This window comes from Suncus etruscus, chromosome 13 (genome assembly GCF_024139225.1).
Source record: "Suncus etruscus isolate mSunEtr1 chromosome 13, mSunEtr1.pri.cur, whole genome shotgun sequence".
Classification (NCBI taxonomy): domain Eukaryota; kingdom Metazoa; phylum Chordata; class Mammalia; order Eulipotyphla; family Soricidae; genus Suncus; species Suncus etruscus.
Genome location: NC_064860.1, coordinates 9,139,948 through 9,152,094, shown reverse-complemented (window position 1 = coordinate 9,152,094; position 12,147 = coordinate 9,139,948). Strand labels below are relative to the sequence as shown.

Here is a 12,147-nt window from a genome sequence, read left to right as displayed (position 1 = left end):
TATTTTTTTAGTTTTCCTTTCACCCTGGAGTTCACCAATATTTCATACTTTTAAGAGTGGTCCAGTGGGAGAGGGGGAAAAAAAAAAGAGAGTGGTCCTGAGGTGCTAACAATAATTTGAGACATAAAACTAAAATGTAAACATATCAATAAAATTGCTAATAAGTAATACCAATAAATAATATTAATGGTATTAGTGGTGACAAACAGTCATAGCTGAACATTCCTATTTACTTTATTATTTTACTTTTTGCCAAGGGATTTTGAAGTCAGTCATGAGCTAAGCGAAAAACTTATCCAGTGCTATTTCAAGTTGAATTTTTTTCTAGATATTATAAAATATATCATGAAAAAGCTATTTAATTGGGAAACCACTCATATCTATATCCAAATCAAGACAAGAATTTATTTCTAACTATAGTCAAATAACTAGTAGATAGCACTTTTGGGAGCATTTCAAATTTCTAAATTAACATTGTTATTGAAACAAGAATTGAAACAGAGTTAAAATACACAACTGATATTTCTGAATCAAAAGCTTCACTATAGTTGAATATAATTGCATAGTATGAATAGTCTCTTTTATTTTTTTCCCCCCTAAGAAAAATTTCTATTTTGTGAAGGTCGGGTAGTTTTTATTCAGTATAACTCTAGCATCATCATTTTGTACTTTGATAACTTCAGAGATCTGAGCTTGAGCTCTTCTGTGCCTGGTATTCCCTAGGCAAAATGGTTCCTGGGCCATGTGATCTATGTCAGTTAATTAGCTGAAGGTAAGATAAATGATCATATGTTCAGAGGAGATCTTCCATCAATTCTGAAAATGAGTAAGGAAATCATCCTTAAAAATGTCAATAGGGCCCGGAGAGATAGCACAGCGGCGTTTGCCTTGCAAGCAGCCGATCCAGGACCAAAGGTGGTTGGTTCGAATCCCGGTGGCCCATAGGGTCCCCTGTGCCTGCCAGGAGCTATTTCTGAGCAGACAGCCAGGAGTAACCCCCGAGCACCGCCGAGTGTGACCCAAAAACCAAAACCAAAACCAAAAAAAAAATGATGTCAATAGTATTATTAATAGGGGCAAAAAAAAAAAATCCAAGTTTTGAATAATAAATTCAAGTCCTGAATAATACGAAGAATTTTACACTACTAGTATTTTAGCTACCAAAAAAAAAAAAATAAGTATTCTTAAGAGTCAGAACAATAGTACAACAGGTAGGGTACTTGTCTTGCATGAGGCTGACTCAGGTTTGATCACTGGCATCCATATGGTTCCCAGAGTCCCTGGAGGGAACACTGAGTATAGAGCCAGGAATAACCCTGACATAGCTAGCCCTGACCCCAAAAACAAAATAAACATATATTCTACTTACTTTGAGATAAACACATTCACTCAAAAGATCATTTGGAAACCAACTCAGCATGAATTCATTTGAAAAAGCAGAAGAGTAGGCCAGTGCAGTTAGAACACTTGAATGCATGAGGCGAATCTAAGTTCAAATCCCAGTAACCCATGAGTACTGTGAGTACTCTGAGTATTGCTTAGGATGGTTTCCTGAGCACAGAATCAAGAGCAAGCACTTCTCACCTTCACGTGTGGCCCCAAACCAAAATCAACACCACAGAAAAAGCAGAGGAAACAAGTGAAAAAAATGAATGCTATGACAGTAAGACAGGCTACTATCTGAAAAAAAATAGGCTATCAACTTAATAACATGGGTTTTAATGCTTATGAGTTTATATAAACAATGTAAAATATACACACATTTGTATAATTAAAGAAAAAGTAGTAGTTAGTATAATAATCTTTTTTTTCCCCTGTTTTCAGGCCACATCTAGCAGTGCTCAGGGCTTACTCCTGGCTCTGCGCTCAGAGATCACTCCTGGTGGGCCTCAGGCATCAGACACAGTGCCAGGGATAGAACCCAAGTCAGCCATATGTGCAAGAATAGTATCCTACCCATTGTCCTATTGCTCTGGTGTATGCATGAACTTATTTTTAAGATTATAAAAATGTTTGGTTATAACTTAAATATTATCATTCTCCTCTCAAAGAATCTACTTTCGTTTTATTCTATAATTAATTCTATGCATGCCTATCAAACTCTCATATGGTAAAATTCTTGATGCAGCCATCTGGACATCTAAAGTGAAGACAGTGAATATTTTAATGAACATATGAGCATAAGATTTGGGCAGATTTTGAGAGTAAAAAAATAGTTTGAACCAGGGAAAACTGAGGGGGTAAAAATAACTGGAGAAACTTTGGAACTTGAAGGGACATTTTGATGGCCATATAAAATAAAGACAGTCCTATGGGGCTGGGTCTTTTCTAAACGAGGACAGAAAAGTTAAATGCCTCCAAAGGCACCCAAATCCTAACGGAGCAAGCACTATCTCATCAAATAAATCTACCAGAAAGAACAAAGATGAGTTAGAAATAGCTTAGGCCCAAGTACATCAGCATATCTAACCCAGGAAATGAATCATATCAAACAGGACTGGTTTGTTAGCACTTACTGTTTCTAATTAGGTAGGCATACATTTCTCATTTTAAATTTCTACAGCAAACGAGTACGATCTGCTTATTGCTTGAGGACACATTCTGTCACTGGGGCAGATGGGCAGACAGTAGAAACACTCAGAAGTACTGTATGATTTTTCTAGCTATCTAACAGATTTGCTTTCCTTTTTTCACTTTCACTGGAAAAAAAAAAGGTGCACTAGTCATTACCTTCCTTGACTAAGCTGTCAGTGAAGAGACTGGTGAGGATGGTGGCGGGAAGGGTGCCATTGCCCAGAAGGATGCCTGACAGCATAGCCAACTTAGTCTGTTCGGTTTCAGAAAAGGCTTTAAGGAAGAGGAGAAGCTGTGGGTGAAACAAGAGAAACCATGTAGTTAAAACAAAGGACTCATGTAGGAAAACAAGCGATGATGTAAACCCATTGTTAGCAGGACATAGGCAAATCACAGATATTCTCAGCTAAAAATACCAGGTCTATTTAATTACAAATTAGATGGCATAACAAAAATGATCTGACTGGGCATAGTATATATATATATGTCTTCCAGATTTACTTACTTCTATAAAGCACTCGGGAAAAGGAAGAGACAGTCTGAGTATAGTGTGACCAGTTTACATAAATCATTTACAGTTACCTCTGTATATGACAAAGAATCAAATATGGCTGATGAACATCATGTTTTCTGAAACAAGCATTTTTTCTAATCTCTTGCTTCTTTGGCTGCCTTTCTCGTCCATATTTACCCAATTTCACAAATTTTGTTATAGCAAAAACACAACTAACTGCCAATATAAGAAGGATCAACTATAAGCTGTGGCTTCCCATGTACCATCTCTTGTGAGTGCAGACAAGGATATCATTGATATTTCAGCTGATCATTTTCATTTGTGACATATGAGACTCTTAAAAAAAAAGCAGGACTGCTGCGAGAGAAAGGAGTTGTTTACCTTTTGGTAGCTCTTTACTTTTCTTTGGTGCTCTGGCGAAATATGACAAGGAGTCACACCTTGTGGCCATGGTACTTGGATATCCTTTTAATTGTGGGACTTCCTACGGGCCTCACCCTTGCCCATGGTGCTTAGACACACCTGCTTCTGGTATGGCTGGAACTCACTCTCAGTGATGCTGGGTGAATCACAGACAAACAATTCTGCTCAGCCCATAGGGCAGACGGAAGGACTTGAACTCACATCAGATGCTTGCAAGGAAGGTACTCTAAGTCACATAATTTTTCCCTCCAGGTCCTTCTATTTATTTCTTAAATAATGAGATTTGAATTTGGCATTTCTGTCTTGTGGAGGACACTCCTAATCAGTGCTCAGAGGTTACAGCCAGTGACGCTTAGGGCACCTTCAGGGCCATACCTACTGATGCTCAGAAGGCTAAATGGTACTGAGGATCAAATCTGAGCCAGGCACATGCAAGGCCCAAATAAATCCTTATAACTGTATTTCAATCTCCATATTCAGCCTTTCTTAGATCACACAGTTAACTATGAGCCCCACTGGATGAAGCATGAGGTAAGGAAAAGTTCCTAACACAAAGAAAGAGGTCTCTCGGGGTGGAATGGCAGGTGCTTGTCTTGCATGCACTTGGCCGGGGTTTCATCCCTGGGACCATATGGTGCACTGAGCCTTGCCAGGAGTGATTTCTGTGCACAGACCTGGGAGTAAGCTTTGACCAATTCAGGGTGTGGCCTTGCAACAGAACAAAATAAAACAAAATGCACAAAAAAAGAAAAACTGAGCGATTTAAGAGGGAGAATCAGAGGATTAAGATGCTACTTGGGCCCAAATGGATCTTAGTACTCCCATCCTTTTACCCTAAGAGTAATAGAACTGAAAGCAGCAAACCAAATATGGTAGAAGGGGGAAAAAAAACCCACTCCAACTTCGGAATCTAGTCTTGTGGAATGTTCTGATCTTTCCGAATCTTTCGCCACCTGTGACCATTTTCTGTGTCTATTTTCCATTTTATTAGTCCTTGGGCAAGCTACTGAGACCCTGCAGGGGCAAACATCAAAAACTCAGCTGACCTTTTCATGACCAGTAAGGCCCTTGGCATCAATAGCTCATGGAAATGAGCCAATGAAATTCCTTTAATTCTGCGTAGTAGTGAGTTGGGCAATATTAATTTACTATTCCCAATAGAAAAAGGAACCTACAGGGTTATGTGACTCTCCAAGTATTTATAGAATGACTATGGAGCAGCAATTCAATCAAGCCAGTCCATTTTTCCTGCAGTGTATGGCTATAAAAGTCTCAATGAATTAAAAAATCACTGTTAAGAACAAGGCAATAGGGGCCAGATCGATAGCACAGCAGTAGAGTGTTTGCCTTGCACGCAGCCGATCCAGGACGGACAGTGGTTAGAATCTGGCATCCCATATGGTCCCCCATACCTGCCAGGAGTGATTTCTGAGAGCAGAGTCAGGAATAATCCCTGAACTTCACCAGGTATGACCCAAAAACAAAACAAAACAAACAAACAAAAAAGAACGAGGCAATACTGGTTTGAGGGAGCAACAAGAAGGGGGAAAGCAAAATAAACAAAACAAACAAAAAATGAATTCTCTGCAACAATGAAACTATAAACTTTATAGTTTATAATTTAGAAATTAGAAAATTTAGCCCTTTTTCTCATATAAAAATGATCAAGATACAAATGAATGATCAAGACACAAGTTAATAAATAAAGTCTCAAATTAACTGGACAAATTAGCTTAAATAGGTATTCTTTTTAAAATGTTGGGAACTACCTTACTAAAATTATTCAATTCTGAAAAACTGCACAAAAGTTAACATTTCTAGAACTTTAATTTAAATGTTTTGCATCATTAAAAAGAAAATAATATCACACCCATTCCTTTAAAACAATATTGTCTTGTATATTTTGACCATGCTCTGGCTGCATGCAAGGGTCACTCCTGTCCATACTTGGGGAATGGAGTGCCTGGGTCAGTGGCACACAAAACAACGCACCTCTCTTCTGGCCACTCATTTCTTTCTAAGCACATCACAATCTGATACACTACATTTCCCATTCCTGCCAGAGAGACAGCACACAGTGGGCTGAGCACATAACTGTATTTGGAAGGCTCGTGATTTAATTGGTTCCCAGTAATTCATGGCCCCCAAGTACCACCACTAGTGATAGCCAGTGGAGCAGCATATGAACACTGCTGGATGTATCCTGTCCCACCCTAAATCCAACATCTCCTCATGAATAAGAAAAGTGCTATTCTTTCCTCTTAGAGAAACATTATTAACAGGTTGATTATAGCCTTCAAAATGAATTTACATTGCCTGCTTCTTATGAGTACACATATCCATACATATTATTTTTAATCTGATTTAATCCTATGATGGGTAATAGCTAAAACTGAGTGAAATTCAAACTGATCTGAACGCACTTCACTCCTCTCAATCCCCACAACTTTGATTTTTCATTTAGTGATGAATGAGACACACAGTAATTTGCTAAGGTTAAATCACTACCAAATGGATGCCCTGCTTTTTGCTATTTCATTTAACAATTTCCCATGGGCATCTATCTTCCCTCATGAGCTCATGGGGTTCAGCCTCAAGTAGACAGTACAGTATTCACTTTAAGGATAGGCTGCAATTTCATCATTCACTCGCTCAGCAGTTCATATTAAGTCATATCTTAATACTGTGATAAACATATCTATATATTAAGTTTTATGTGTGAAAGCTAAAGAATTCCTTGTGAATATATGCTGGGTCACCAGGTCATGGAAATGTGATTCTCTTTTTTGTGATTTGTTTTTGCCTACAATTGTGGCAGAGTTGTAGAGATAGGCTCCAATTCAAATGGAAATGACCCATATGAATTTGCTTTGCTGTCACTGGAGCATCTCAGCTGTCCCCCATACCAGCATGAGGCAGCAAGAAATGGGAAAGATTTAGATGCTGAGAATGTAAATAAACAAAACAAAAAAGTGTTATTAACAGAATATTCATTATATATGGGACCACTTTAAGTAAGGGGAAGCAAGTAAAAAAATATCAGAATAAATATAACCCCTTTCTTCCTGTTTATGATACATTTAGGCAGTAATCTAAAATTAGAAAAATATGATAAAGCAAAATATAAATCTCTAACAAGATAATGTAACATTATGTAAGAATAACATAAGGATATGTAAGAGGGAACATATTACAACACTAAAAAGAGTTTTTTATAATAAGGTATTAACTTTCATTTGATTGCTTACTAAAGTCAGTTACTATATATCATTTTTAATTTTGGGGCCACATCCTGAGCGGTGCACTGGGGTTACTCCTGGCTCTGTGTTTAGAAATCACTTTGGCAAGCTCGGGAGACCTTGCGGGATATCAGGGACCAAAACTGGGTCGGCTGCATACAAGGCAAAAACCCTACCCATTGTGCTATTGTTCCAGCCTCAAGATAATTTGTTATCTTGTTTATTTCCTTTACAACTATAAGGCATTATTCTAACTGCTCTTTTACAGATGAGAAAAACCCAGTAATTTATACTTAGAGACTCGAAACATGTGCCATATCCTTTGCCTGACAGTTACTTCTAAAATTTATGGCTGTTATTGTGTATTACTTGAGAACTTTGTACTTTTCACATGCCTCAACTAACTTAAATGACCTTATCTTGATTCTACTAAGGTAAATTATTTTTATGCCTGTAATAAGTAATCATTATAATTATTCTTATATTCTGCTTGCATATTTGAATGCTTCTGTTTTTATTTTAAGATCCACAGATGACAGTAGTTAAGACAATTTCTATAGCAGGCTGTCTTATTCTTAGGGCATGATGTCTTACATTATTACAATTTCATCATTGTTCCATCCCATCACCTTGAAAGGTAAAGTATTACATTCAATTTTTACCTTTTTCATTTCGTCCTCAAATGCCTTTTCCAAATACTTATATCTCCTGATGAGTTTGTTGAAGACCTAAACATAGAACAAAATTATTAAATGTGACACAATTTTAAAAGGTAAAAGAAGTAAAAAAAAAATACAACTTAACTAAAACCCAAATCTACAAAACAGTATGGATGTGCTCTTAAACCTGCTCATGATATAATAGAAATAAGAGCATTTTAAATAAATAACTATGACATAGGGTAAGAAAATTGGGTCAAAATGCACACGTAAAAGAAAAAAAATCATGCAAAAATAAACAGAAACACAACAAAAAGAATGCATTAAAATAAAATACAACATCATTTTAAAACTGAGAAGCAGAAATAAAATAAAAATAAAATGAGGGGAGGATTACAGATTAAACACAAAGACAACAAATACGAATGAATAGAAGAAATCAGAGAAAACTACTCTCTTAAGGGACACCAATATATTTGCAGCAGATGAACAAAATATATAATTTGATGGTGCTAAAATTATTAAAGACCCCTCAATCCTGTATGAATACTTAAACAGAGTATAGCAACCAAATACTTTTAAAATGAAACCATGTTTTTGATTCAGATCAATTGAATTTTTGTGCCCTTTAGTCATACTTTAAGAACCCAATACCGGGCCCGTAGAGATAGCACAGTGCGTTTGCCTTGCAAGCAGCCCATCCAGGACCAAAGGTAGTTGGTTCCTTCTGGCTCATTTATAAGGTCTTTTTAGATTTAGGCTTCACTCACAGAACTTTTTTTTTTTTTTTTTTTTAAAGAGCTCTGTTAAAAGCCATATATTTTTTTCAGAGTGATTAGGGGAATCTTTTTTTTAAATTATTACAAACATGTTTGTAGTTGAGTTTTAGTTATATAAAAGGACACCCCCCCCTTCACCAGTGCAACATTCCCACCACCAATGGCCCCAACTCCCTCCTCCCCATCCCGTGCCTATATTAGAAATAGGCATTCTACTTCTCTCACTCACTACCACTGTCATGATAGTTGTCAGTTTAGTTATTTCTCTAATTGAATTCACCACTCTTTGTGGTAAGCTTCATATTGTGGGCTGGTCCTTCCAGCCCTTATCTCTATTATCTCTGTGTATTATTACAGTAATCTCTTTAGTTTTTCTTAAATCCGATAGATGAGTGAGACTATTCTGTGTCTTTTTCTCTCCTGACTTATGTCACTCAGCATAATAGTTTCCATGTCCAACCATGTATAGGAAAACTTCATGACCACATTTTTGCTGATGGTTCTATAGTATTCCATTGCATATATGTACCACAATATCTTTAGCCACTCATCTGTTATCAGGAATCTGAGTTGTTTCCAGATTCTGGCTATCGTAAATAGCACTGCAATGAGTATAGGTGTGTAGAAGGTATTTTTATATTATGTTTTTGTGTTCCTAGGGTATATCTCTAGTAGAACTTACAGAACTTAATTTAACCAGAATTGCTTGTCAAATCTTGAACTGTAAATACAGTTGTTTGAGATATTGGGTTCTTTTTTTGTTTGTTTGTTTTTGTTTTTGGGCCACACCTGGCGATGCTCAGGGGTTACTCCTGGCTGTCTGCTCAGCAATAGCTCCTGGCAGGCACGGGGGACCATAAGGGACACTGGGATTCGGTCCTGGATCTGCTGCTTGCAAGGCAAACACCACTGTGCTATCTCTCCGGGCCCAGACCATACTTTTTAACCATCCTCTGTAATAGTTTAAATTGAACAAAAATCCTATGAAGAAGGTGAGACAGGTAAAACATCACTATTTGGCAATTACTTTTAAGTATTAGAGCTCAAATAGAATTCAAACTCTGATTCTTAGTAAAGTGCCTTTATCTTACAAATTGGAGTTAATTTATAAGAACTCAGCTCTTGAACTGACTATGCAGACTCAACAATCATTTAACCAAGGTGCTGGCAAAAAAAAAAATATTTCAAGAGTTTAGGTCAGATTCTGCTCTATCTGATCCCAGAATGTTTAATCTTCTGGCTCTTTTTTTTTTTTTTTTTTTGCAACCCCACCCCATTCTGGCTCACTTTTAAAGACTTAAACCCCCCAAAAAAAGGCCTATTAGGGACTGGAGCAATAGTAAAATGGGTAGGATATTTGCCTTGACAGAAACAACCTAGGTTTGATCCTTGCCATCTCCTATGGTCCTCCAGGTATGACTAGGAGTGATTTCTGAATGCAGAGTCAGGCATATATCCTGAACACTACTGACTATAACCTCAAAAGCCAAAACAATAGAGAGAGAGAGAGAGAGAGAGAGAGAGGAGACAGGACAGGGAAAGAGAGAGAGGAGGGGAGAGGGGAGAGGGAGGGAGACAGGGAAAGAGAGAGAAAGAAGAGAAAGATTGCTTATTGAATTTGAACTCACTATTTTCCCAAATTCTATTCTGTTTCCCTCCTAATACAATAGCCCCTCAACTTGTCTTTACCTGAGCATAATTTCGAATGGTTTCATGATCTTCATTTGCTGAAAACACACAGTGGTTGGTCATCTTGGTCTTATCCCCATCATCTATGCGTGTTCCTCCGGGGGCTGCAAATAAGGAACTTGTAGTTAGGATAATGTTGAAATGAGAGAAATATCTGAAGCACCCATGAGTTCCTATATATCAGGGAGAACAGGAAGAGTATCTCGAAGTCACAACAAATTTCAAAGACAGGATGAAGATATGGCTCAATGCCTAGCTTGTGTGAGCTCCCAGATTTCAATCTCAGGGATGTAAAAAAAAGATTTTTTAGGGGGGGTGCCCAGAGTGATAGCACAGCAGGTAGGGCGTTTGCCTTGCACGGTGGACATGGGAGACAGATCCAGGTTTGATCCCCAGCAACCCATATAGTCCCCTTATCCTGCCAGAAGTGATTTCTGAGTGCAAAGTCAGGAGTAACCCCTGAGCACTGCTGGACGTGGCCCAAAAATAAAAAAAAATTTTTTTTTCATAAAGTGATGTCTAGATGTGTATTTATGTTATTAAGATAGTTCAAATGGGCAGTTCCATACTAGATCGCTATTGTAATTTTGGTTCTTTTCAAAAACATTTCTTTTACCATGGAGCTAAAGAGTAACATTTACTCACTGAGCTTAATCTACCTACTCTTTTTTTTTTTTTTTTGGTTTTTGGTTTTTGGGTCACACCTGGCAGCTCAGGGGTTACTCCTGGTCTATGCTCAGAAATCGCCCCTGGCAGGCACAGGGGACCATATGGGATGCTGGGATTCGAACCACCGTCCTTCTGCATGCAAGGCAAACGCTTTACTTCCATGCTATCTCTCCGGCCCCAATCTACTTATTCTTAATGCAGTTACTGGTAACATCAGGACATGTCTCTATTTAGGCTGAATATCACTTATTACACTGCAGCTCATTAACCCTGCATTGGACTAGAACTGGCTTTAAAGATCTGAGGTATTCGGACTTGAATGGAAAGAATGGCTCCTTCCCTCACTAACCCAGTTCTCTAGGCAAGTTTGAACAGATTGCACTCTGGTTCCTTGCCATATGTCTCTGCTTACACAGCAGCTGCCCTGCTAAGACAGTCAGTGTTTTGCTCTATCTCAGTCTTTCCTCCATAGCCCACTTGGTATCCACACATAAATGCGAGAAGAGAATCATGTCCTTTTTGTCCATAACGCATTCCACTTTCCACCTTTAAAGTTGAGTCAGTCTCAATAGGAGTTAAAAGCATTGGTTTAATCTTAGATAAACAGAAGCTGAGCTCTGCATTTAGCATTAAATATATAAAAATACTCAGTACTATTTAGCAAATACTATAGGCTAAACAGTAACTTTTTCTTTTTTTTCTTTTTTTTTGTGGTTGTTGGGTCACACCCAGCAGTGTTCAGGGGTTATTCCTGGCTCCAGGCTCAGAAATTGCTCCTGGCAGGCATGGGGGACCATATGGGACGCCGGGATTCGAATCATGACCTCCTATATGAAAGGCAAACGCCTTACCTCCATGCTATCTCTTCGGCCCCTAAACAGTAACTTTTTCATTTCATTTTAGTGGATAACTGCCTTGATCTAACTCATGATATCAGATCGATTGGCAAAAATAAAACTACAAAGTCAATTTGTATCAGACATATGAAATCATTTGTATCAGCAAATGAAAACTCAACTGAGTTACTTTCATTAGAGTGCCACTGCCCCAAGAGTTGCAGACTTTAGTATAGTTTTATAAGTGATTTCATTTTGAAGGAAGCTGGATCCATAAGAAGTCTACTTCCATGCAGTCTTTGCCTGAGAAGATGCCATTATGCCTGACATACCGAGCATACTGCCAGCCACCAGGATGTCGAAGAGTGTGTCTGCATAGCGGCGGTAATCTAATCTTGAGCCTGTAGAGTCTAAGAACTTGGCTACAGCTTCGAGATCATCACCAGCTTCATTAAGCCCTTGGACAAGTGTATCCCGAAAAACTGTGGGTTCGAATTTCTCTTTTTCATCTAAAATGCACAAATATTAATATTAATTTTTATTCATATACATTTTCAACACAGCGCCATTCTTTTTTTTTTTTTTTTGTTCTTAACATAGTATGATGATTTAATAGTTAGAGGACAATTGAAGCTTTTCTACCAAATTGTGATGTTATGAATTCCCTGGTTTAACAATTTTCTGGCCCCCCAGTGACGCTTAGGGGTTACTTCTGGCTCTGTGCTCAGAAATCACTCCTGGATCGGCCGCTTGCAAGGCAGAAGC

The 12,147-nt window shown here is 38.0% G+C and overlaps 1 protein-coding gene and 1 non-coding gene across 2 annotated transcripts in view; both read right to left on the bottom strand.

The window, feature by feature from the left end:
• Nucleotides 1-12,147, bottom strand: part of BZW2 (basic leucine zipper and W2 domains 2) — a 68,498-nt gene that overhangs the window by 20,080 nt on the left and 36,271 nt on the right. Inside the window, exons 3-6 of the mRNA XM_049785696.1 lie at nucleotides 11,715-11,891; nucleotides 9,878-9,981; nucleotides 7,413-7,478; nucleotides 2,731-2,866 (exon numbers count right to left, since the gene is read on the bottom strand). Of these exons, the coding sequence (XP_049641653.1) occupies nucleotides 2,731-2,866; nucleotides 7,413-7,478; nucleotides 9,878-9,981; nucleotides 11,715-11,891 (483 nt within the window). The remainder of the gene's footprint in view (nucleotides 1-2,730; nucleotides 2,867-7,412; nucleotides 7,479-9,877; nucleotides 9,982-11,714; nucleotides 11,892-12,147) is intronic.
• Nucleotides 6,319-6,455, bottom strand: LOC126026969 (small nucleolar RNA SNORA55). The gene has a single exon (XR_007502149.1). It is a non-coding gene; the product is annotated as a small nucleolar RNA SNORA55 (small nucleolar RNA).